Below are 25,424 nucleotides of genomic sequence, written 5' to 3'. Positions count from 1 at the left end.
TTAAAATCATTATAACCTTCTCCCTCTCAAGTTTCCCCTCCTGTTCCTCTGCATGTCGTTTTATGACACTGAAGGTTCTCCTTTTTTATGACATTGTTGTTTTTAAAGTGTTTTTATCACCTGGTTTTATTACTAAATTACCGTAGAGCACCCCAAGTGCTGTAGGAGTGAAGAGGGAGAGTGGCTCTGGAAATGCAGCAACTCCTTCCTGAACAGCTTGTAGCCTCACCAGGGAAGGGGCTGTGATTTGGTGATGGATGGAGTGCTTGTTATCCAGGATATTTTTATCCATACATATATAAAGCACTTTGTGATCCCAGTGGATACAAGGCACTATATAAATGTAAATCATTATCATTATCATTAAATACCTTCTGTATCTTTTAAACCTACCCGTTGGAATCAGATATGTACGGGGCAGCTGCTATCTGGGTTTTGTTGGGGAACCAAATGTGAGAGCCGTGATTTTTGTCTTCGTTAGCAATTAAATGGGATCTCATGAAAGACTCTTATTTTTCCGGCGCAATTTTTTTCATGCTGCCGCTGATTTGAAAGTCGCTTCTCACCCACTAAGAGAAATCTCTGCAGAATTCCCTAGCAACAACCTGAATAAGAAACAACCACCTCGGGTATGAGGATGTTCCCGGGATTATCCGGACCCACCGCAGGCTGTCCGGCGCTCATCGCCATGAGGATGGGGAGAGGATCCATGGGGTCACGGGGAGGAGAGTTCAGCTCCTCCATGATTTATGACTCAGTGGAGATTACAGACACTTGTCTCCACAACTGTGACTCTGCAGTGTTTCTGCTTGGCTGCTGCCCAACCCCAGGAATGAGTGACTACGCCAAGCTCCTGGACTCCCTCCTGTCGCGGCCGGAGCTGCAGTGGGCGCAGGAACCATACCTGTGACCCGAAGGCTGCTGTTCCTGCCTCACCCTGCTCCTTTCTCCTGCTCTTTAAGGGAGGGATTTGAACCTGAGGGATCTGAAGGATTGCACATGGAGGCTTTGGCACCACAGAAATTACCTCAGGCTGTGTGTGTTTCCATTGAGGCCGTAAGTGACCGGATTCCCTTTCTGCCCATAGGATGAGCCAAGCAGGCAGCACTCTGAGAGCCCCTTCCCCAGTTTTCCTCCCCTGTTTGGCTGCTAAAGCCTGTCTTCCTTCCTGCACTTCCAGGAAAGCCACCCAGTGACAGCTACTGACATCTTCTCCCAGTATGAATTCATCTCCAGCTGCATTAACCTAGAGCTGTAAAATCCTGGGATGGTTTGGGTTGGAAGGGACCTCAGAGACCATCTCACTCCACCCCCCTGCCATGGGCAGGGACACATTCCACCAAACCAGGTTGCTTCAAGCCCCGTCCAACCTGGCTTTAAACCTCATGTTTCAGAGCCAGGAGCCTGGTCTAAGATAAAAGTGCATTTTCCAGTGCAATTTTTTTATCCTTCCGGTGCTCCATTGGCATTTCCCAAAGGGAGATGACTGAAGCAGGGTCAGGCTACACTCAGAATGTAGTGAAGGGCAGGGCCTGGCCCCGGAGAGGGGATCAGTTGTTCTGAGCCCCTAAGGGACCATCATCAAGAGTATTTCATTTCCCCTTGTCATGACAACCAAGGGAATGGATTTGGAAACCTTGGATGTGTCACGGGTCTGAGCCCTGGCCTTTAAACCCCACTAACCTGCAAGCAGTGGCTTGCAAAGGTTTCGCAATATTTAGTTAATGGAACAAGGTTTTTCCTAGTTCTCTATTTTTTTTCCCATTTTTTTTTCATTCTATTTTCCCTAGCCTCTCAGGAGCTGCAGCCTCCTGCTGCCCAGGGGAAATCTTCCATTTAGCTACGTTTTCCTTTCTCATTTCATGCTGTAATGGGGATTCATCATAGGTGTTAAATCCATAATTTGCCATGAATCCCTTGTCTCTCTCTGTGGAGGTCAGAGTTGAGTTTAAAGGAACCCGATATTGTGGCTTTGTGCCTGTCCCTGGGGGAGAGCACCAGCCCAATTCCCTGGAGCAGGAGGAGGATGGACAGTCCTGGGTGCGTCATCCAATGCCATGTCCAGGATTTCCACCTCTCTTTGCCTGCTGAAAGGGGCAAAATTGAGCACATCAGGCACCTTTAATCTAAAAAAAAGAGCGATAGCCCCTTCCAGAGGGTCATTCGTCCATCTTGGCATGTGGGAAATATCCTGAGGTGGGAGAGGTTATTCTCCTGTTAATTACCAAGGACACCCACAGGTCAGTCATTAAGACATGACTATCCCGTTTTACAGCCCAGCTGGAGCCAAAAGGAATGCCACAGCTCCAAACCCATCCCAGTGCTCCTGCGGGATGGGAGGCTGGCATCCATCACGCTGACAGGGGCACCAAAAGCAAGCGGCACCGGGAACGCAGTGTGACGGATGTGTAACAGAGAGATCCATCACGGGGCTCCCAACCCTTCCGTCGCCACGAGCTGGGAGCTGTGCTGGGAGCTGCTGGGAGCTCTGCTGGGAAGCCTGAACCGTCCAATGGATGTCAGAGAAGCTCAGGCACAGTGGGTCAAGGCTGGGCAACGCTTCAGGGAGCAGGGGAATGCAAGACAAGCAAAAAGGGCTGGCCAAGCTCTTAGAACGAGGAAACAACATTCTTGCAGGCTGGGCACGGGGTCCCTTCAGGCAGCCTGTCCCAGAGCGGCTCCTCCGCTCTCGGTCCTGCCCTGCCGAGCCGCCGGTTCATTTGTCACCCTGGCGATCGATAGCGAAGCGGGGGCTGTCGCTCAGGTGATGTCACGCTCCGGGAGCCTCGCTCTTCTCTGCCAGCTGGCAAGGGGAGAGGGAGTCAATACTCGTGTCAGGTCACTAACAACCCACCGAGCGCCTGGCGGCGGCGGCTCCCGGCGCTGCAATCGGCATCGCATCCGTGTGCGCAGCTGGGAGCGGCACAAAAGGGGCTGCTGCGGGCACAGATGCAGATGCAGAGGAGCACGGGCAGGATGCGGAATGGGGGAGCTGGGTCTTGATTGGCAAGAGGGAGAATCGTGCGTAGGAGTGAAAGCAAAGCGAGGTTTGCGTGTGCGGGGGGTCTGGCTGGTGCAGAATGCGAGGTGTCAGCGGTTCAGAAGCGCGTGAAGCAAAATAATGCCTGCTGTCCACAGGCAGCCCAGGGAGCCGGCGGCGCTGGGTGCAGCAGAGGGAAAGGCTGGTGTGATGTGCAGGGAGCTGCTGGCCCCCAGATGGCTTGTGCAGACTGGGGGAGCCGCAGTGAGGTGCAGAGGGGGTGCAGACACGGGAACGAGTGATGAGAACAGCAGCACAGAGGAGTCCTGAGACGCAGCACCCCCACATCTTTTCACAGCACCCTCGTGGCCATCACAGCCCGGAGTAACAGGCGGCCAGGGCAGTGGCAGAGCCAGCAGAAGGGGCTGGGAAGAGATGAAGGGATGACTAAAAATCAGGAAGGTTTTTTTTATCAGCCCTCTGTGCTTTGCATCCATCAGGTCAGCCCAGCCCAGCAGACTGCAGAGAGAAGCCAAATGCTTCGTGTTTGATAAAACCATGGGTCAGAACCACGATGCCCTCCCTGCATCGAGACAAGGAATCACAGATTGGCACAGGAACACAAACATTAATCATTTCTAGCCGTGTCTCTTCCTATTTACTCTGTTGTACTTAAGTCTTCAGTGTGCAGGTAGGAGTGCTGGTGTGGCTCTGAGGGCTGAGGGAAAGGAAGCTTTGATGGGAGAGGTGGAATCCGTCAACTCCAGGGCTCAGGGCATTAAGAAAATATAAAGTTTGTAAGAACTGTGTGAGCCCATCTGGAGCAGGGTTCAATGGAGCAGAGGCAGCATCTGCTTAGTGCTGGCCTGGCTCTGCTGAACTTCTCCTGGTGTGACTGAACACCAGCCCCTGCTCAGACACAGCCCTGTCCAGTGGGGAGGGACGTGGACCTGTCAGGGTGGACCCAGAGGAGGCCACGGAGATGCCCCAAGGCTGGAGCCCCTCTGCCCTGGAGCCAGGCTGGCAGAGCTGGGGGTGCTCACCTGGAGAGGAGAAGGCTCCAGGGAGAGCTCAGAGCCCCTGCCAGGGCCTGAAGGGGCCCAGGAGAGCTGGAGAGGGACTGGGGACAAGGGCTGGAGGGACAGGACACAGAGAATGGCTCCCAGTGCCAGAGGGCAGGGATGGATGGGAGATTGGGCAGGAATTGTTCCCTGTGAGGGTGGTGAGGCCCTGGCACAGGGTGCCCAGAGCAGCTGTGGCTGCCCCTGGATCCCTGGAATTGTCCAAGGGCAGGTTGGACAGCGCTTGGAGCAACCTGGGATAGTGGAAGAGCAGGGAAGCACAGCTAAAGGATCTTTAATATCCCTTCCAAGCCAAAGCATTCCATGGTTCTATGATATTTATAATTTTTATTGTCTGTAAGGTGAAACAAACCCTTTCCTTAGCTTTTATCTCCCATGTTTGTATGACTGCAAAGTCATTACTCCACTGCTATGACCCTGGCAGAGCCTGAGGTGGGTGGCTCTGTCCCATGGAGTGTTTCATCCTGGCACCCACCACCAGCCCAGATGTTTACTGGGGATGTAAAGATGTCATTCCGCTTGTGTCCTTCAAAGTAAGGAGAACAGAGCTCATATAGATGCTGCCTTCCCTTCTTCTCCTTCACCTCCTCCTCTTCCTTCTCCTCACAGACAAGGTGCAAACCCCTCCAGAACGGGGGAAGCAGCACTTCCCACCACCCAGGTGAAACCCACCTTGGGAGGACCCATCTCAAGACCCAGATTTTTAGCCCACAGTCCCTCTCTGTGGTCTGTTTTGCAGCTCTAGGCTGCTCCAGACAGCGGCTGCCTTTCACCTTTGAGCCCCCGGGTTTTCCTGGCAGCAATGGTCAATCCCATGGAGGTGCCTTCCCACCCCAGAGCCACTCAGGGAGGTGAGCAAGGAAACCCAGCCACCCTCTGCTATCAAAAGGAGCCGGCTCAGAGAGCTGTAAACTTAAGCTGCTCAGACATGACATCAAATATTTAGGTTATTTGGGATTTGCGCTCGATTGTTTGATGTTTCTGTTTCATTCCCAGTAGAGCCAGTTGCTGTTTTGCCACTGAAAATATTCCCAGCAGAAAATGCAGCTTTGTGAAGACCCGAAGTTGTTCAAGGAGAAGAGACTCTCTGGAAGAAAATGATCACATTTTCATTACTTTTTTTTTTTTCTTTTTTTTGTTCTGAATTGACATCCCAGCTCTACATGCTCTGAATTTTGCATTCAGAGAATTGAATTCTATTAAAAAGTGTGGAAAAAGGGTTCCAAGCAGAACTGTTTCTGGATTTGAAACATCACCTCCTCACATTTTCTCCTTGCTGCTCAGCATTACAAACAAATGTTGAGAAAGGACCTTACCCAGGACATAACCCCTTTATTTCCTGATAAAATGCCACTGAAGAGCTTGAAAGCTGGGAAATGCAGATGTCTCAAGCTGCCAACCATCGTTTTGGTAATGGAATTACTTACTCTGCTCTGCAGGGGAGGACTGGAAAGACTTGGCAAGAATGAAGAATGGAATAAAATAAAAAATAAAATAAAAAATAAAATAAAAAGAGGAAAATGGCTGTGATTGGATGAACTTGACACCCCAGTGACCCTCCTGTCCCTGCCTTGTGCCATTGTAGGAGAGACAGGAGCTCTCACTTCAAATTAACTTAATCTGTAGAGTTAAATAATTCATGTTGATTTAAGAAAGCTTTATTCCTAATGGGACACACGTGAAGACAGAGTTAATATTAGAAGAGGCCGTGGAGGGGAGGAGAGAGGGAATTAAGACTATAAAAGGTGAAGGTACAAGTTAATTGCCTATCAATTATTCACCTTAAGTCTCTGGAAGTAGCTCCCCTGCCTCCCTCCTCACACCCTCATATTCCCTTTTCCTGCTTGTGGCCAATTTCCCACTGGCACCTCTGGGACCAGCCTTTTCCCTGTGCCAAGCAAGTGGTGTCTGGGAGCTTCCTAGGACAGCCCGAGGTACGTGGCCGGGCTGGAGGTGCCACATCTCCCACGGGGGAGGCCAGAGCAGGCAGGACAGCCTTGGGATGCCCCTGCCAAGGCGCCATGAAGGGGAGGAGCCATCCAGTTTCCAACACCTCGTCATCCATCTGCTTCATTGTCCTGGTTACTCCATCCTCCGGGCATGGCGGGTCCTGCTAGCCCTGGTCGCTACAGGCCGAGGTGTCACCGCAGGCCGAGGTGTCACTGCAGGCCGAGGTGTCACCAACAGAACAAGGTGTCACCAACAGAACAAGGTGTCACTGCAGGCTGAGGTGCCTCCACAGAACGAGGTGTCACTGCAGGCCGAGGTGTCACTGTAGGCCAAGGTGCCACCACAGGCCGAAGTGCCACCACAGGCCGAGGTGTCACCGTAGGCCGAGGTGTCACCGCAGGCCGAGGTGTCACTGCAGGCCAAGGTGTCACCAACAGAACCAGGTGTCACCACAGGCTGAGGTGCCTCCACAGAACGAGGTGTCACTGCAGGCCGAGGTGTCACTGTAGGCCAAGGTGCCTCCACAGAACGAGGTGTCACTACAGGCCGAGGTGTCACTGTAGGCCAAGGTGCCTCCACAGAACGAGGTGTCACTGCAAGCCGAGGTGTCACTGCAGGCCGAGGTGTCACTGTAGGCCAAGGTGCCACCACAGGCCGAGGTGTCACCACAGGCCAAGGTGTCACTGTAGGCCGAGGTGTCACCACACCATGGCCACGTTGGCACTGTGAGCCAGGGCTCCCCTCTCTCCCCCCGCTCCCTCCCAGGGAAACCAAAGCTCTCTTCAAAGTTTCTCCTCACTTGGCTGCCTCCGAGATCTGGGAACTCAACACTAATTAACGTGTCTGCAAATCCCAGCTCGGCTGCCGGGCCCTCAAATTCCTTCATGGTCCCGTGAGTGCAGAAGGATCCACGAGCGATCCCTCTGGCTCCTGAAGCTACACGGCTGGCAGATGCATATTTTAACAACACACATCTGTTGGCAATATAATCTCTTGTATTTGCCCTCCCTGCTCTGAGCTTTGATGGAAGACCGGAGGGAACTCTCCAGTGGTTACAGCCAAAGTGTTTGCTTTGCAATTTCACTCGATTGCTGCCTGATTTTATTTTTAAATTTCTCCAAGTCCTAATCAGGCTCTTACTTTATTTAATTAATACCCTGGCTTAGTTAAATAGATCATAAATTAAGCAGCCTTGCCATTAGAGATGTACCAGGTAGCAAATAGCCCTCCAGTGGCTTCCCAGAGCCTGCCTGGCTTGCGCTCCCCTGACAAGCTGCCTTGACATCCTTTGCTTGCAGAAAATCTGGATGCCTCCATATGTCCCAAATCCTGTCCCATCAGATTTATCAGCCTTCCTTGCTTGGGGCAGATATCCTGAGGAGATTGGGCAGTGAATCCTTCCCCAGAGTTTGGGCAATGGTAAGAGGGAAGGTGAGGGAGACCTGGAGAAGGGGAACCCTCCAGCTTTGGGATGCATTAACAACATTTCCCAGCAATATTTGTCCCTGGAACTCCCCAAAGAAAAGATTTTCTCTGATGCTGATGACATTAATAGGCTCGTCTGTTTGAGTGTTTGGACTTCCAAGGCTATGGAATGATCTGTTCCACTACATTTAACCATGTAGATTTGAAAACAATGTGACAAAACCTTAAATATTTAATTAAAATATGGTGTAGCTCTGCATCTGAGCAGGGAAGTAGGAGGCATCAGCCCCATAAAGCTGTTGTCAGACATGAATGACAGCAGTTGGAGCCTGAATGGGGAGGCATTAGGGGGTTTCTTGATACCAAGGAAGTGGAAAAGCTGGCAAGGACAGACAAGGCAGCACCAACCCCTACGAAAAACCAGGCAGGGTTGTTTTTCCAGAGACAAGGCTGGGGGTGATAGAGTGAGATAGAGTTCCCAGGAACTGCCTCTAACACCCAGGTGGCTGAAGAGCCCTTGAGTCGCTGAGAAACCAGCAGCAGATGTTGGGCTCCCAGCCACAAGAATCTCCCAGCCACCAGAGCCTCTCAGCTCTGCCTCAGCTGTGATGGATCGCTTCCTTAAGAGCTGCATGGTTTGCACCTGGCTCCAGGGATGCCTTAGGGATCCCCCTGCCCAGGGGAAGTCTGCAGCCTCAGGTGACACTGAGCAGACTGGGATGAAGGAACGCCCCCCTGGCACCTTCCTGTGAGTGGCTCACGCATCCTGGCACATCCCTTCCCGACCCAGGGAGATGAGATCTGGGAGATCCAGCTCCCTCCAGACACAGCTGCTTAGCTCTGACTACAGCAGGCTCACACACTGCATGCTGAGAGCAGAGATGTCTGCACAGCTGGTGGTACTGCACATCTGGGAGCACCAGAAATGTCTCTCCCCCTTCACAGACACGTGTTACCCCCTTGTCAGGCGGTGAGTTCAGCCTGAAAGGCTGCACATTGTCCCCAGCTGTCAGAAACACCGGGGCTTAAGGCTTCTATTCTTCATGTGTCACTTCTGTCCCCTCCACGGGGGTGGGTAAAACACAGAGCACAGATCCCACAGCAGCCCCGCCCTCGCTGCCAGCACAGGACACCCCATCCCAAAGGAACAGTGAGCTGCTGATAGTGTGAGCTGCTGATCACCAACCCCCTGCAAAGGTGGGATCATCACTCTTGTCTCCCCAGCCAGCCCGAAATGTCACAGAATCACACAATCACCTGAGCTGGAAGGGACACAAAAGGATTATTGAGTCCAACACCAAGTCCTGCACAGACACCCCAACAATCCCACCCTGTGCCGGAGAGCATTGTCCAAACAGTCCTGGAGCTCTGGCAGCCTCCGAGCCATGACCACATTCCCCCCTCAGAACATCTGCATAAATACCCCTAAAGTTAAAGATGAGCTACCAGTGGGTTCCAAACCCACACTGGCTCATCGATTTGGCCTAAATTGAACACGCTGTAACTTTAATTTTCTTAAAAGGAAAACACTCTGCAAATATAAGTTGCTGAACATCCTAGGTAAATGTACCAATTAGCAACTACCATGTATATCCACATAAACATTAACTACCAGCTATTCAACACATTCCATAACCCCAAAGATAATAATGATTTCCTTTTGATCCATAAAAACATCTCTCTGCTCAATCAACACTTCGCAGCAGCTCTGACGTACGCCCTGGGACTAAATTAGTTTTGAAATCTTTAGCTCTAATTAAATAACATTATTTCTTTTGTCTGGCTCCCGCAATGTATCCTGCTTTCACAACAGAAGGAGGGAGCCCAGGCAAAGGAGGGGTTGTCGGTGAGCAAGACAACATTCCCCTTTCCCATTCATTTCCAGGATTATTTCATGTATGGGCACGTGTCAGAGCTCTGAGCTGCTGCCAAGGGTTGATTGAGCAGAGGGAGGAATCAAAGGAAAATCATCATTATTGTCAGGGTCAGGGAAGGAAGGGCTGGCAGCTGTGAAAGTTTGGGAGTAGGGAACGTTGTAGGGTTGTGGAAGGAGGAAAACAAATGCAGGGGAAATTGCAAAGCAGGAATTTGAACTCATTTTCATAGTGCAGATTCCTGTGAAGTGCACCTTCAACCACAGATGGTACCTTAATTCACATTTTTTGTCTGGTTAAAACTAATCAGTGTTGAGCTGACTAAAAGCAACAAAATTCTTGATTTGGATCTTTTTAAAAGGCTTGTGTTTGGTTGTTGTTTTTTTTTTTTTTCCTCCCTAGAAACTAATCAGGAAAAAAACAACAAGGGAAAAAAACCCCCACAGTCTTCAATTTAAACAAACTTAAATATGCAAACCGTTTCACTTTGAGGTTGAATAAACAGGATGAATCTGGTAGTAACAATACAGACTGGGTTCTGTCCAAGCTGTTCAAGAAAAATACCATTTTCATTAACTTCTCTGAAGCCACATCCATGCCGGGAAGCCTCACTACGTGCCTGCCTTTTCCCAGCACTCCTGTGGGAAGAGCCTCCCTCCTGCTCTGCCAGAGGCCCAACAGAGCCCTCCAGCTCTGCCAGTGCTCCCCACCCATCTCCCACACAAAAAGGTCCTCTACATGATTTTGGGAGCCACTTCCAGTTTGCAATCCCAGGCAATAGCCTCCTGTGCTGCTCATGGGAAATATTAATTACTGGGAAGCACAGGTGATAAAATATTTATATGTAGGTAGTTTAAAAATACTGCAATGGTATGAAACCAGCCTTTCCTCACAGGGTGGAGTTGTCCCGGTCCTGTAGGCAGGGTAACACTCTTCATATCCTTAAATTTACACTGACACTCTTCATATCCTTAAATTTATGGACAGACTCTCTTGAAGTGGGGCATAAATCCATAAAGCCAAATTACCAAACACTTGGTGCCTGTGTTACTCTTAGAACTGTCATACTCTGCCCCAACTGCTTCACTCCCCAAGCAGCTTCCTTTGATCCCATTCTCAGGACTGAGCTGCTCCCCCACTGCTCTCACAATGGATTCGTTCCCAGTCCTCTTGATCCAGCAACAAAACATTTTGTCAAAAGCCACTCAGTGTGACCGTGGAGGCAGTGAAACCCCAACAAACACCCTGAGGGTGTGAGGAGCCGGGACTCACCGAGGACAGTCAGCCGGGCAGGTCTGGATCGGATGGCTGCTTGGATGGCCTGGCACTCGTACACGGCGTCATCCTGGAGGTCAGCTCGCAGGATTTTCAAGTGGTGTTGACCCGACAGATGGTCTCCTACGACCAGATAGCGTGGATAACCTGCCAAAGGCAAAGCACGGGTCAGGAGGCAGCTGGAGCCATGAGCTCAGGAGTGGGGTGGGCAGAGCATGGTCCAGAGCCCCAGCATCCCACAGCAATTCCCAGGATCCAGGCAGCTTTGGCAGCCAGCCCGAAGAGATAGAGAGAGAAAGAAGCTGCCAAATTCAGGAAAGAGACTGCATGTTTTGCTCTACAGGTTGAAAAAAGAAGCGCTGAAGGAGCATTAACTGAAATCCCAAGGAATCATGGGATCATAGAATGTTAAGTGCTGGAAGGTTTGGTTTTGACTTTAACTATCAACAGGACCCAAGTCCCCCTGCCATGGGCAGGGACACCTCCCACTAGATCAGGTAGCTCAAGGTCTTCTCCATCCTGGTTTTGAGCCCTTCCAGGACTGGGGCATTCACAACCTCCCTGGGCAAGAAAAAGGGATGAGCCCTTCCACCAGGAAACCCAGCACCTCCTGCTCCTCTGCAGCCCACCATGGAATATCCTCAATTTCTGAAGTCAGCTGTGCTTATACCCTGGAATACAACCACGGTTAGCTCCGTGTAAAGCCTGGGCAGGGGTCTGGGGGCACCAGCAGCCCTGGTCAGCCTGGCTGGACACACAGGATGGGCACACAGGATGGACACACAGGAGGAAAGGCCCCATCCCCTCCTCCTGCTGGTGCCCAATGCCCTGTGTAACACAGCACTGGCACACACTTGTGCTTCTGTTGTTTCTCGAGCTATCAACGGCAGGATTTGCTCTCCTGAACCGTGAGAAGTACAAATGATGGGTTTGTTTGTATTGTGCTAATTAGACACTGGCTGAGCTGGTATCACGCGAGCTGGCAGCTCCTGTGGCTTCCAGCAGCCCCGGCTCCGTTAATTGTGGAAGTCATTCACATCAGCTCCCTACTTCACTGGAGCTCTTGTTACCCAGTCGTGTTGCAAGGTCTTGCATGGAAAGCTCAGCTCTCTAATAGATGCAAAAATTGTGGCTCAGAGCTTTGAAAAACAGGCGAAGACAGAGTTGCTCATTCGGGCACGGCTGTAAATGAGCAATTATATGTATTAATAAAAAATAGAGGGAAAGAAGAAGCAGGCACTGCGCTTTAGGGAAGAGCAGGGTCCCTGGAGACCAAAAAACACGGAGACTCCCCTGGTTTCTGAATGCTGCTTCTTCCCTTGGGGAAAACTCTCTCAGGTCACCAGGAGCTGAGCAGTGCCACACGTGTACAAACTCTGCAGAGCCTGGAGGGACACTGCAGCTCCTGAAGGAGCTCCTCCCAGGCTGTTTCCAGCAAACACTCTCCTTACTCACGTGAAATATTTCAGTTCCAGATTAGTGTTTTTCAGCAAAGTATACAGAATAAACTCTAAACTTCCCCAGTATTCCGCCAGTCTTTACCAGCTGCAGTTAACCCCTAATCACAGTGTGGGTGTGGGATTAAGGAATGTGAGGTTGTGAATTTGGTCACCAAAGTATAATTTGCCAAAACTAAAGCTTGAGGAAGCCACAAATGTTTGTCAAAAGCAAACAGAGGCTTGTGGATGCCTTCAAACTCGGGATATTTGATGGTTCTTTTCTTTTTTGGGACTATTAAAATATGCACTTTCAACATGTATAAAACGTTTTATCTCACATTTTGGAAAGGTGACATTAGTTTCCAAGGAAATCAAACCAGGGGATTCCACAGGGTCAGGCGACATCTGTGGGAGCCAACAGTTTTGTGTCAGGTCAGAGTGAAACAGATTTTGGTTTATTCCAAGCATCAGTGCCTATATTTGGGTGGTCTGGAAGGTGTTGGAGTTGAAATGAAAACATTATTCCCCAAAAAAATATTGGGTAAGGAGAGCTCCTGCTTTCCTTATTTATGGCATGTTGGAGTCCAGGGCTCGTGTAAAATCCCTTGGGCTGCCCTGGGGAGTCCAAGACCCTGGCTGGGACTCCAGGAAAGCATTGCCTTTGACCTTAGTCCATGGGAAAAACTTCCAACACTTAGAGATGAATTAAAAGCAAGGAAGATCTGAAATAAATAGTAGTTTAGTTTGTCACAGGGTGAAAATTTGTAGTTCTGGGGTTTTAGTATGGAGGTAGATGAGAGCAAGATGGAGGATTTTGGATGGTGCCTCTTCTTCTTCTTCTTCTTCTTCTTCTTCTTCTTCTTCTTCTTCTTCTTCTTCTTCTTCTTCTTCTTCTTCTTCTTCTTCTTCTTCTTCTTCTTCTTCTTCTTCTCCATTTTCTACTGTGACGGTGTCACAAAGACATTGGTAGAATAGGTTTGAGGCAGAAATTGCGTGTTCAAAATAGGTAGCGATTATTGGCACAAAACTGTAAATATGGTATGTTTTAGGAGTTAATTAGACTAGAAAACTTTAAAAGACTTTGGAATTCTCTGGCTGGCATTCTTCCCAGCTGTGTTTTCCAGCACTTTAAGCTAGGTGTTAGCGATGCACAGACCTTGAGATAAGAAACTGAATAAACATCTCAAAAGACCAAAAAGCTGCAAGTTCTGCTCATCTTTTAACCCTGGTACAGGACTTCGTGTGAGAGAAAGCTCTCAGCTCTCACAGTGGCGGGTGATGTCCCGACTTACTTGAGAGATCCCGTCCGACTCCGAGGGCCAGCCCGTCCTTGATCCAGAGCACGATGCCATTGTACTCGGGGATGGCGCAGAGCAGCGTCACCGGCTGCCCCGCGATCACCACCTGGTCCTGGGGCTGCTGCGTGAACGACGACGCCTGGCCTGGACAGGGGAACAAGAGAGGAACAGGGTTCAGTTCTCCAGTGATTTCCAACAAGGTGAACTCCTTTGGGATGCAGCAGTCCAGGATGCTCCTGGCACAGCACAAATGGGAGACTGAGCTCTGCGGCTCTTAATTAGGTGATTGCTTAATTATGTGATTGCCCCATAGTATGATGGAATGGTTTGGGTCAGAAGGGACCTTTAAGCTCATCCTGTTCACAAGGAACAATTCCTTCCCCATCTCCCATCTGTCCCTGCCCTCTGGCACTGGGAGCCATTCCCTGTGTCCTGTCCCTCCAGCCCTTGTCCCCAGTCCCTCTGCAGCTCTCCTGGAGCCCCTTTAGGCCCTGCCAGGGGCTCTGAGCTCTCCCTGGAGCCTTTTCCTCTCCAGGTGAGCACCCCCAGCTCTGCCAGCCTGGCTCCAGAGCAGAGGGGCTCCAGCCTTTGGAGCATTTTCTTGGGCTGCTCTGGACTCATTCCAGAAGATCCACATCTTTCCTGTGCTGAGGACCAAGAGGTGGACGCAGCACTTAGTGACAGACAAATATTTGCAATATTTTTGCCCCCTAGGGGGAAAAAAAGCTCCAACCAAGAGGCACCAGAATTTCCTGTAACTGTTTTATTCCAAATTGTGGTGCTAGTGTTTCAGCCACAATGATCACAGACAGAGAAGCTGCAGGATGTCCAGCAGCAGCAATATTTTATATTACACATAATAAAAGAGGATGTTGGTCCTCTGCTTCTGGGCCTTGCTCCCACCTCGTGTGCTCTCTGAAATCAGGATGTGCAGATAACAACCTGCTATAAAACACGCAGGGAAACAACCAACTGCTGCTGTTCTCCTCCCTCCCCAGGTGTAACCTCCTGGCATTTGCTGGGAGCTTCCCACACATCTGAAGGGGAAAGGAAGGCCCAGCTCTGCCTCAGCATTGCCTTTCACTGAAACTGCATCATCAAACTCTCAAATCTCTCTCCTCACCCCTCCCTACCCGGGATGCTGCAATAACAAATCCCAGGTCATCTCCTGCCGTGGTGAGATGTCTCACACCTCAGGGGTGACATGGCACGTCTCATTTTCCATGGGAAGTACTCCAGTCACTGTACCCGCTTCCACAGCAGAGGTTACTGAGCATTGTTCTATTTTCACTCTCCCTTGGCTTTGCCATGATTGAAAATCATTCAGAGAAGCAGAGAATCCCAGGATGGTTTGGGTTGGGAGGGATCTTAAAGACCATTTCATCCCACCCCCTGCCATGGGCAGGGACAGTTTCCACTATTCCAGGGTACTCCAAGCTCCATCTAACCCAGCCTTGGACATTCCAGGGATTAAAAGTGTTCCAGAGATTCAAAGCATTAAATCCTGCTATTTTTTTTCTTTCCGTAATGAGTGCATGGGACAGCCCCAAAATTCCCCTGGAGAGCCACAGTCCAAAGCTGGAAGATCCCAAATGTGGGGCCATTTCAGGCAGATCTGCTGATATCTGGGCTCCTGTACAGTGTGATTTGGTTGTAGAGCATTGCAGTTGCTCTGCCCCCACTTAGTCTTGCTCTGATTCTGGATTCAGGAGATGATTTGGGAAAGAGAGGTGTTGGGGGAAAGGCAGAACTGCTGAACTGCCCCTCACTGAGTTCTCTGTGGGGTTTGTAAGACCAGGAGCCTCTCTGGGTGGGAATTATGGCCCTGCATCAGGCAGGAATTCAGAGCCTGTGCCATTCACTGAGTGTCTGTTCAGTCCATGGAAGGGGACTGGGCTGGAGGAAAAATTGCTCTTTAAAACAAATTTGTCAAAGCGGGACAGTGTCCATGTGATCCACCCCAAATCAATTCAATCCTAATTTATACCGACTCCATTTAATCATTGACTGATGATTAATCTGGAACCAAGGTTAAGTGTGACACAAGTTCTTGCATCTGAACTCGTTTCCAGATGAGCTGCTGGGCCTTTCCTACAGGGCAAGGCTCCAAAGCTCCATCATTTTCCAACTCGTGCTGTTGAACCAACGTGTGCCCCCACATGAGTGCTTGTATTTCAATTGAATTTATTATAGCTTCAGCTCGCTCTTAGCCACCTAAAGGAGCACAAGGAAAAGCAGAGCTGTCCTTTCTAAATTCCAGATGCTTTACATTACAGGAAGGGAAAAAGCCCAGCTGAAATTTTTGCAGATCTTCAGGAGCACCTTGGGCACCTTATTCCCAGGTATTTCAGAGATCCCTGGTCTCCCAGCACCCACATATCTCCAAGGAATTCCAATTTTCACCCCAGATACTCCAAAAGACCACAGTGGTGGCTCTTGGCATCGTGCTGGCTGCAAAACAGGGCAGGTTAATTCCAGAGGAGATTCCAGTTTTTCATGCTGTGGGACACTCTCTGGAAGTCATGGTGGCCTCTGACACCAGCACAAACCCTTGCGATGAGTTAAGATTTAAATATTTGATTTCAAAGGGAATATGAATCAGCTCGGTATTTTTTGTTTGTGGATTCATAAAGGACAAGCACTCCTAGGATAGCAGGGAAAATTGGGATGAGAGAGAAAACTCAGAAAGCAGAAAAAGTGGATGTTTTGCTTTGTTGTTTTGTTTTAATATACACTTTCCACCCACTAACTGAGTTTTCACAGCTCGCTCTGTAATCCTGACAATTCTCAAGGCAGAGCCGGGCGAGCAGGGACAGCGCAGGAAGGCAGCAATAACCCAAAAAGATTTGTTTTATCAGTGAGAATTATCAGGTTGTCAGCTGGGAGCTGCACGAGCCCTAATGAGAACGCAGAGGCACAAAGTGGTGTCTGTGCCCTCTGCAAATGCCCATTAAGTACAGGCTTCATTTGGTAATTGCTGCTGGAAATTGAGCTCTTTTTACGTTTTATTTTCCCTTTTTCTCTTATTTCTTTATTTGTTTTAAAGACAAGCTGATGTCCATGGAAAATCAGAGCAGAAACGTGGCATATGTCTCCTGTCTTTTCCTTCCCTGTGTTTGTTCAGTGTGAAGAATTGTCACTTAAATCCATTTTTTATTCATCCAAGGCTCCATTTCAGCTACAAACAGCTCAGACTCAGTCACAGGAGAGGAAAGATGGGTGTAAGGACCTTAAGAGCATTACCTGGCCCAGTCCCTGCTCCACAGCAGGATCATCTCTCCCTAAATCACAGATAAAAAAAAAAAAAAAAGAAAAAAAAAAAAGTACTGAAGGCAGAGCTCAACTCTTTTCCAAATCAGCTTAAAGTCTGATTACTGGGTTTAACTGGGTTTGGAAGATCAGAGGCCCGTCCACGTTACAGCTTATGTCTTAATGTCAAAGGAACAAGTAATTTGCAGAAAAGTTTTAAGGGAGATAAGATACTTGACAGAAAATAACTGAAAGTGGGGAGTCTGGGAGAGGGTGATTTACAAATGCAGGCTGAGCGTTTTCAGCTACAAGAAAATGGGCTGAAAGATGTCAGTTGGGTATTTTTCCAGGAATGTTTAAAACAGCATTACAAAATGACGCTTTGGTTTCAAAGCAGGAGGTTTGACTCCAACCTGTGGGGCAATCAGGAGTTTCCCAGTTTCTCCCCTTCCACTCTACAGCGTTTCAGGAAAAAATACTGGTTGATCCAAATCTCTGCAGAGACAGGAGTTCATCACAGAATCATGGAATTGTTTGGGTGGGAAGGGAACTTAAAAGCTCATCCAGTCCCACTCCTGCCATGGGCAGGGACAATTTCCCCTAGACCAGGTTGCTCCAAGCCCTGTCCAGCCTGGCCCTGGACACTCCCAGGGATCCAGGGGCAGCCACAGCTGCTCTGGGCACCCTGTGCCAGGGCCTGCCCACCCTCCCAGGGAACAATTCCTGCCCAATCTCCCATCCATCCCTGCCCTCTGGCACTGGAAGCCATTCCCTGTGTCCTGTCCCTCCAGCCCTTGTCCCCAGTCCCTCTGCAGCTCTCCTGGAGCCCCTTTAGGCCCTGGCAGGGGCTCTGAGCTCTCCCTGGAGCCTTCTCCTCTCCAGGTGAGCACCCCCAGCTCTGCCAGCCTGGCTCCAGAGCAGAGGGGCTCCACAGCCTCAGAGCACCTCCATGGACTCCTCTGGACTCAATCCAGCAGCTCCACATCCTCCTGTGCTGAGAACCCAGAGGCAGATACAGTTCACCACATGAGCCCAACCAAGAGTCCAGGCATGGCACCCTCATCACCCATCTCCTTGTCACCTCCCGCTGCACAAAGAATCCCCAAATCTGGATTTAGGGAGTGCTGCACAGCTAACGAGGGAGATGCAGAAACATGTGCACGTGTCCCCAACCCAAGTGTACCCCTGTTTTACTTCCACACCACAACTTCTCTCAAGTGTAAAGACTTGGAATATTTTCAAAGAAATGACTCAGTTGAGGCCTGGCTTCCTGGGAACTTCACTGGGAGTCACTGGGCACTGACTTTGCCCCTGAGAGTCTCCATGTGAGGATCTGTTCACCCAGTGCAGCGATGCTCTGAGCAGAAGCAAAGATCAGGGCTCTGAATTCATTGTTGATTTTTTTTTTGTTTTGTTTTAAAAGCAAACAGATATGGAAATGAGATGCTAACGACGCCACCTGGCCATGGCCCAGCACAATCCCGGTGTCCCACTGCACTCTGGAGCTGCCCTGCTGCTGGAAGCGTGTTGTCACCACAGGTCACCTGCTGCTGAGGGTTTGGTGTCAGAGGAGCTCTTGATCCCAGAGCCTTCCCATCTCCTCCTGGTTGCTGCTTTGCCCTGCTCCCTGAGGAGCCGCCAGGCATCAGCGGGATCCCCTTGCTGCCCCCCACGCTCCTGCCTTCCTCAAGGCGTCTCTCTCATGGGGGGCACGTCTGCAGCCACTGAAATCCCGAGGAGCAGGGACAAAAGGGGACAATAAAGGCGCCACGGTGAAGAGCAAGCAGGCAAGAACGCTAACCCTGCTTTCAAAAACCCCAGACAGGATCCTTGTGAAGGCACAAGCATGTCATAAAAGCTAAAGGAGGAAAAAAAGAGGAATAAAGAGTGAACCACTTTAGAACTCTTTATATTTCCTTAATAGATTTTGCACCTGTGGCTCCTATTTTTCAGTGTTTCTCTGTAACGTTTCCTTGTTCTTTCAAACAAAGGCTGAAACTCTTCTCTGTTTGTGATTTCCAAGAGAAATAATACTGCCAGTGCCAGGGCATTGCTTTTCAGATGTCCCAACGCCCATGGATGGTGAGAAAGCCCCAAAATCCTGTTTTACAACCCAGAAAACAGAGTAAGGCACCTACACGGTGACATTGCCACGGTCTGTGCTGCAGCAGGACCTTGAAGCTCATTCCATCGCTGAAGCCAGGGTTGGCGACAGACTTTTAAAGCTCTCTGAAGACTGAAATCTGTTTGCATGAGTTCTTGGCTGAATTATTTCAGCTTGCAGCCTCCTGTGCCCAAACCAGCAACCAGGAGCAGCAGAAAGTTAAATTTTCATTACCCAAGAGGAGTGAGTATTGTAGTTGGAAGCGAGGGACTCACCGAGGGAACAATGACTCATTAGAAATGGAGACATTGTGGCTGCTTTTATGTAAGTGAAGCTTTGAATGTCCATTGTGCTCTGAAAAGAATTAGTCCTTTTTGTTGAGGAGAGCATAGAAGTGGAGAAGGAGGACTATGAGATCCTTGTCAAAATATTACTGTTCTGAAATGAAAGGACTGGTGATTAGGAGTGGTGGGACATTCTCCTCATCCCCCAGTGGGAAGAGCTGATCCTTCCCTCAGCTTGGAGCTGTCACGATGCCTGGTAGGAGGATGATCAAGGGGCTCCTGTGTGACATCGTAATCCTACACAACATCCCAGGAGGTTCCCTCTTCAGACCAAGCAGATCCCACCTGATGGAAATCAGGGCGTTCCAGCCCAGCTCAGGGCTGGTTTCTTGTGGCACCTTGTCTGGAGATGGAGCCGTCTCTTGGCATGGAGAGGACTGGGAAGAGATGGCTCCATGCCCACACTTTACCAGCAGACCAGGGCCAGGCTCTGCACCACCCCACTCGGCTCCTGCTATGGCTCTGTGACAAACAGGCTGGTTCTCAGCACTCCTTTGGGTCCCCTCCCTGGAGCCAAGGACACCGAGCCCCTGCACAGGGCCCATCGTGCTCCAGAACACGCGCTCGCATTGATTTTCAGATGAGTAGGAAAAGCAAGCAGACAAAAGCCTTACATTATTTACAAAGCTCTCTGGAATTGTCAGTCATGGGGAAGCACAGGGAAGAGCTGTGCAGGCAGCAGAGCTGCTCATTACCTGCCTGAATCCCAGTTCCCTCCCTGGTGGGAGACAACACCCAGACCTGCACTGAGTTGGAGGCCAAGGCCTGGCCAAGTACAGAGCACAGGGAACAGGAGGGAAAGAGGGAGCCATTTGTTCCCAGGGGCATGGATTTCTCCAGACAAAGGCAGAGATGAGCTTTCCTTACACCACTGGGGAAGCTAAGGAGCTGCGGCTGCCCAGGCAGGAGCAGAGGGGTCGCACCAGTGGTGCTGTCCTCGGTGAGGAGATGTGGATCAGCCTCCCCATGGGAGAACCCGCAGCCACGTCAGGCACTTCCTTGGACTTCACAGCACAAACAGGAAAGAGAGGCAGCTTGAGTTCAGCCCTTGCACAAGATTTCCATTTTTTAAAAAAAATTGTCTTCCTTGGGGAGAAAAGAAAATCAAATCTGTTTCAACAAAAATGTCAGTTTGGCCTTTTTTAGTGTGACTGTCTAAGTCTGGCTCACGTGGCCTCAGCGCTGAATTATTTGACTTGAAAGAAACCAAAGCACAACAGCTTCAGTGAAGGGATGACTCAGGTGTATGGGATGGCACTGTGTGACCTGGCAGAGGTGTCCCTGCTCCACGAGGGAAGCAGGAGCTGAGCTCGTGCCTTGCTCACTCACAAACCTACAGGGAGATGACACTTCCTCTGGAAGCACAGACTGGGGGTCCCCACTGGATCCAGCTGCCTGTGCAGCTCAGAGGGGAAGGTGTGGGATGCACTGAGGTGAAGCCAAAGCCAAAGAGATGCCCAGGAAAAGCAATCAAAGGTGGGGAGAAGAATCTGGGGAAGGGGCTGGAGCACCAGGAAAGGCTGATGAGATGAGGGGGTCTGGAGGACAGGAGGCTCGGGGGGGGATCCTCTCCCTCCCCACAACTCCCTGACAGGAGGGTGCAGCCAGGTGGGGGTCGGGCTCTGCTCCCAGGGAACAGGGACAGGAGGAAATGGCCTCAAGTCACAGCAGGGAAGGTTTATGTTGGATAACATAGGAAAATGTTCTTCACAGAAAGGGTCACAAAGCGTTGGAAGGGGCTGTCCAGGGCAGTGCTGGGGTCCCTGTCCCTGGGGTGTTCACAAGACATGTGGATGTGGCACTTGGGGACATGGCTCAGTGGTGAACATGCTGCAGGTGCTGGGTTGAGGGTTGGACTTGATCTCAAGTCTTTTTTCAAACAGAATGATCCTGTGGTCCTAATGCCAGCTGCCAGAGCGGAGTTCAAGGCGCAAAGCCAGTGCTCTGCTCTCCTGCCTGGCCTCTGCGTTGTCTCCCGGCCACGACCAGCTCCCGGCAAGCCCACGTGCTGAGCTGAGCTCATCCTGCAGTGATGTCAGATATTTTCCTAGCAGTGCTTTGAGAGGAACCATCAACATCCCTCTGTGTCCACTAAGTAGCTTCAAACAGGAAACAGGGAAATTTTGAGTAAGATATTAAACCTTTCAGAGATCTTTTTGTCTATTAGTCACACAGGCAAGAGATCTGAACTATCGAGTATTCCGCTGGCTTTGATACCCACGTGAAATCCCAGCACTGCTTTCAAAGTCACTGTGAGGAGTTTGATCAGCCATGCAGAAAGGGCTGAAATGTCATCGGCTGCTCTGTTATTAGCTGCCGGTTGGGAAAGGTGTTAAGAGTATCCTTACCGTGGGATATTTATTAGCAAACTCTTCCCAGCAGCAGCCTGGAGAATTACCTCCTGTGAGATTAAACGCCTGTTCCTGGGACCCGCGCTGGTAGGAAACAAACTAATGCAGTGCATCGAGGTGCCAAAAAGCAGCGTTCAAGTGACCTTATGGACCGGATCACGCTGAATATTCCGGCTCCGTGGATGGCTCCTGGCTGCTCCGCTCTCACAGCCTCACCTGCTGCCCAGACAACACCACCTCTGAGCAGGCAGCGTTATCTCCTGTTAGACAAGCTGCCAGAGCCGGAGTGCGCGCTTTGGGGCACACGGGACTTTGCAGGGTTGGAGGTGGAGGCAGCAAACTGGGTTAGGTGGTGCTTTACCCAGGGGCCAGCACGGGAGGAGGGGGAAAGCAGGCGAGGTGTCACAGGGGGTGGCAGAGGAACTGAAGGGTCAGCAAGAGGCAAAGCTGGTGGAGTCACTGAAGCTGTGGCAGAGGGGAGAGGTGTGAGAGCTTCCCCACACCCTGGGCTGGGGCCAGCACCTCATCCCAGTGCCTGGGCTGCCGTGGCTCCCTCTCCAAGGGCAGCTGTAAGCTCTGAGCCTCTGCCAAGGCTGCTCGGGGCTCAGGGCGCTGCCTGTCCTCGCTGGGAACAAGGACAGTGGCACCAGCAGCTGTTCCAGAGGCGCTGGGAACCCTGGGCAGGCGCTGAGCGCCAATCCCTCGTGGAGACAAGGGCAGAGGGGAATAGATTTCCTCACATTGATCCACCTGCAGGCCTGGCTCCACTGAACACTGCCAATGGAACTCCAAGGAATATTTTGTTACTGGCTCCACCGAGGAAGCTGTGGCACAATAAGAAATCACCATTTGTTCTCCTCTCAAGGTGCAGAGTCCTGGCACACCTCCCCAGGGCCAGGGCCATGGGCTCAGAGGGGGAGAACAGAGCAGAGGATGTTCCTGCTCTGTTAATTCCAGCCAAGCAGCTCTCTCTGTGGCAACTCCAGCTGATTTTTGGATAACTACTTGTAGCTCAGAAAGGTCCCCAGCCACAGGATTCTTGCACAGACACTCCTGGGACCTAAAACCTCCCACTCGAATCAGCAGAGAAGAAAAAGGAACTTTTCCTTCTAAAAATAACCGTGGATGTGCAAAGCAGTGGGCCACAGCCTGCCTGCACCAAGTCTCCCAGATAAAATCCCTAAGGATTTTATCCCTGTGACCTTCTGAAATCTCTCAGGTGATCCTTCTTTCCTGGATTACAGTCAATCCAAGTGCATCCCCTCTGCCCATCCCTTGTTCCCAGATCAGGGCTGCTCTTTTGAAATAGAGTCCTTTAAATCTCAGCTCATCTCTGAGTTAGAGGGCACAGAGGACACTCATCCGTAGGAAAACAAGTGGGATGAATAATCCATTTCACAAACGATTTGGAGATTTCAAAGTCTGGCTCTGCTCCCAGGAAGAGCGGCAACTGGAAGTTGTGCAGTTCACGGGGTGGAAAATTAGAGCAAAGAGCTTGCCTTGGGTCGCACCATGTTTCACTTCCATCCTCGTTTTTCAAAATCTGTTATCGCATGCTTTGAGGCATGGAGAGAAACCAGAATGGAGACGCAGCTCAGAACAGAAGATGCAGCTATTTAATGTTACATTCTCTGCACATGGAAGGGGGGTTGCATGATCTTTGAGGCCCCTTGCAATCCAAACTGCTCTGGGATTCTATCATATTAAAATGGGTGGGAAATTCTGCTCCATCTCAAAATAATTTTAACTACTCCTGCTACAGATTGGTGAGACGTTGTATAGATTGGAGAATTCATCCAAGGAGTGGTTAAATGAGTCTCTCTACAAGGTGTTTCCATCTCTGCAGGCATTGGAAGTGCCACCATCAAAGATTCCACTACCAGATACTTCTCTGAACAAGAACCGTCTTGGTGGCAACAGAGCTCACGGATGGAGGGCAGAGAAGGCAGAAATAAACCTTATTACTTCCCTGGAAGGCTGAGAAGCTGCTGTCTGCATGAAACATCACCTGGGTGGCTTTTGGGGGAGCTCCTGGGCAGAGGAGCTCCGGGATATTGCAGAGCAGGCTGCGGACTCGCTCCAGCTCCCGCTGTTTACCAGAGCAGGGCGGGATTGCTCGGGGTTGTGCTGCCTGAATTATCAGCTCTGAAGATGAAGTGGAGTGAGAATTAGCAGGTTTCTGCTATAATTATTGTTTGTTTGGATTTTTACAAGTGGAAGTGATTGTAAATATGTGCATTTTTCTTTTTTTTTTTTTTTTTACACATGCAAGATTCATATTTAAAATTAAAACCAAATTATTCTGAAAAACAGCCTAAAGTGAAGTATATGCAATACACACACAAAAAAAGTGGCAGGGGGAAGGCAGGAGGGGTTGGAGACGCTGAGATGAACAGACAGGGAGCAGCTCATCTCTGAGCAGGAAATGCTTCACACACGTGTCCATCTTGTTACCCCGGGAAGGTGCTTAAAAATTCACACACTTCTCTGTCTATGTGTGAAAGCTTAATAAAAGCTCCCCTCCATGAAAATCTTGGCCACACTATCCCCAGAGCCAAGGAAACACCTAGAAAGTGCATTTATCCATCATGGGAGAGGCCAGTGACCTGCACCACTGCTGACAACAACCAGCTGGTGCTTTTTACCAGGGTTTTACCCAGTAAAGCCAAGAACCGTGAAAAATGAGAGGCAACGTGAATCCGGTCAATATCTACAGCCCTGCAACAGCTTTATCAGCCCAGGGAGAAGGCACAGGGAATGGGCTGTGCCTTGTCACTGCCAACAGACCCCGTGGCTTCTCCCCTTCCCTGCTGGAGAAGAAGGGGCGGCTCGGAGGGGACTCGGATTATTTAACACAGATTTTGCTGTTTGTTTTGTCACCAGCTCCTTCTCAATGGTCCCCACTGCAGAGTGAATGTCTGCCCGGTGCAAAACCCCGGTCCAAGAGCAGATTAGCACACTCCAGCCTGCTGTGTTAATTAGCAGGTAATGAGAGATTCTTGTCAATAAAATCAGCTGTGTCTGACCCCCCTCCTGGGCCGCTGCCTGCAGGACTGGGGAATGAGAACCCCCACTGGGGTGACAGAAGATGATGTGATCTCAGCCCAGAGTAGAGGCAAAGCTTTGGTAGAGCTCACACAACCAGCACAGCAACAAACCCCCTTTCACTCAGGTTTTTGGGGGACAGCTGGAGGGAATTCTTTTCCACCTGGTTTGCTGGTAGAGGAGGCCTTGCTCAGGGTTCAGAGCTGGTAGTGTAAAGCCGAGAGTCAAAACAAAAGGAATTCATTATCATTAATCAGGAGCTGGACTCGGTGATCCTTGTAGATCCCTTCCAAGTCAGTGTATTCTAATATTGCATTATTCTCTAAGTATAGAATTATACTCTCTTGGAGTAAATCAGTGGAAATCTCTCCCCAAGGTTTCCCCACTCTCAAGAACTTATCCACAGTGGGGATAAATATCCCTAAGGAAAAATAAACAAACAAATACATAAATAAAGAAATAAGGCTCTTTTGCGGCTTAAATCAGAGCAAACTTCAAACACAGGTCCCTTCTCAGGCTGAAATCCTGACAAATGGTGAGAGGAAAATCCCCAAACAGTAACATTGCCTGTGCCACGTCCATTTCTGGCTTGAGGAAAAGCTCCCTGCCTTCTAGGAGGCAAGAAAATAACCTGTTTGAGGCTTTAGGGAGAGACACATAACCATCATCATCATTTCTAAGAAGCAATGTGCACCACAGTGCCTTGCGGACACCTATAAATTACCCAGCACCCGCCTGCCAGCTCAGCCCAAGCTCGATATTGCCTGCAGTAATTATTTGGATCAAATGCAGTTTATCTGCTTCATATTTGTGTTTCTGTGCTCTCTGGTAACTTATAAATGTCATTGGAGTGTTTATTTGTTATAATGAAACTTAATGACGTTTGAAACCAATGGCTGTGGTTGCGGGCTGCAGGTTTGAAGTAATCTCTTCATCTTTGAAGCAGGAGGCCCAAAGATAACATTAAATTATCCTACAGAAAAGGAAGATGTATGCAGACAGATATTC

General features: G+C 50.0%; 1 protein-coding gene across 3 annotated transcripts in view; it reads right to left on the bottom strand.

The window, feature by feature from the left end:
* Window positions 1-25,424, bottom strand: part of KIRREL3 (kirre like nephrin family adhesion molecule 3) — a 357,261-nt gene that overhangs the window by 90,318 nt on the left and 241,519 nt on the right. For all 3 annotated transcript variants that reach the window (XM_040085022.2, XM_040085020.2, XM_040085021.2), the window contains 2 exons: window positions 13,318-13,467; window positions 10,584-10,733 (listed from right to left, as the gene is read on the bottom strand). In XM_040085022.2, the coding sequence (XP_039940956.1) occupies window positions 10,584-10,733; window positions 13,318-13,467 (300 nt within the window). The remainder of the gene's footprint in view (window positions 1-10,583; window positions 10,734-13,317; window positions 13,468-25,424) is intronic.

This window comes from Hirundo rustica, chromosome 23 (assembly GCF_015227805.2).
Source record: "Hirundo rustica isolate bHirRus1 chromosome 23, bHirRus1.pri.v3, whole genome shotgun sequence".
Taxonomy (NCBI): Eukaryota; Metazoa; Chordata; class Aves; order Passeriformes; family Hirundinidae; genus Hirundo; species Hirundo rustica.
The sequence above is the reverse complement of the archived record's forward strand: the minus strand, read 5'-3'. Positions and strand labels throughout refer to the sequence as shown.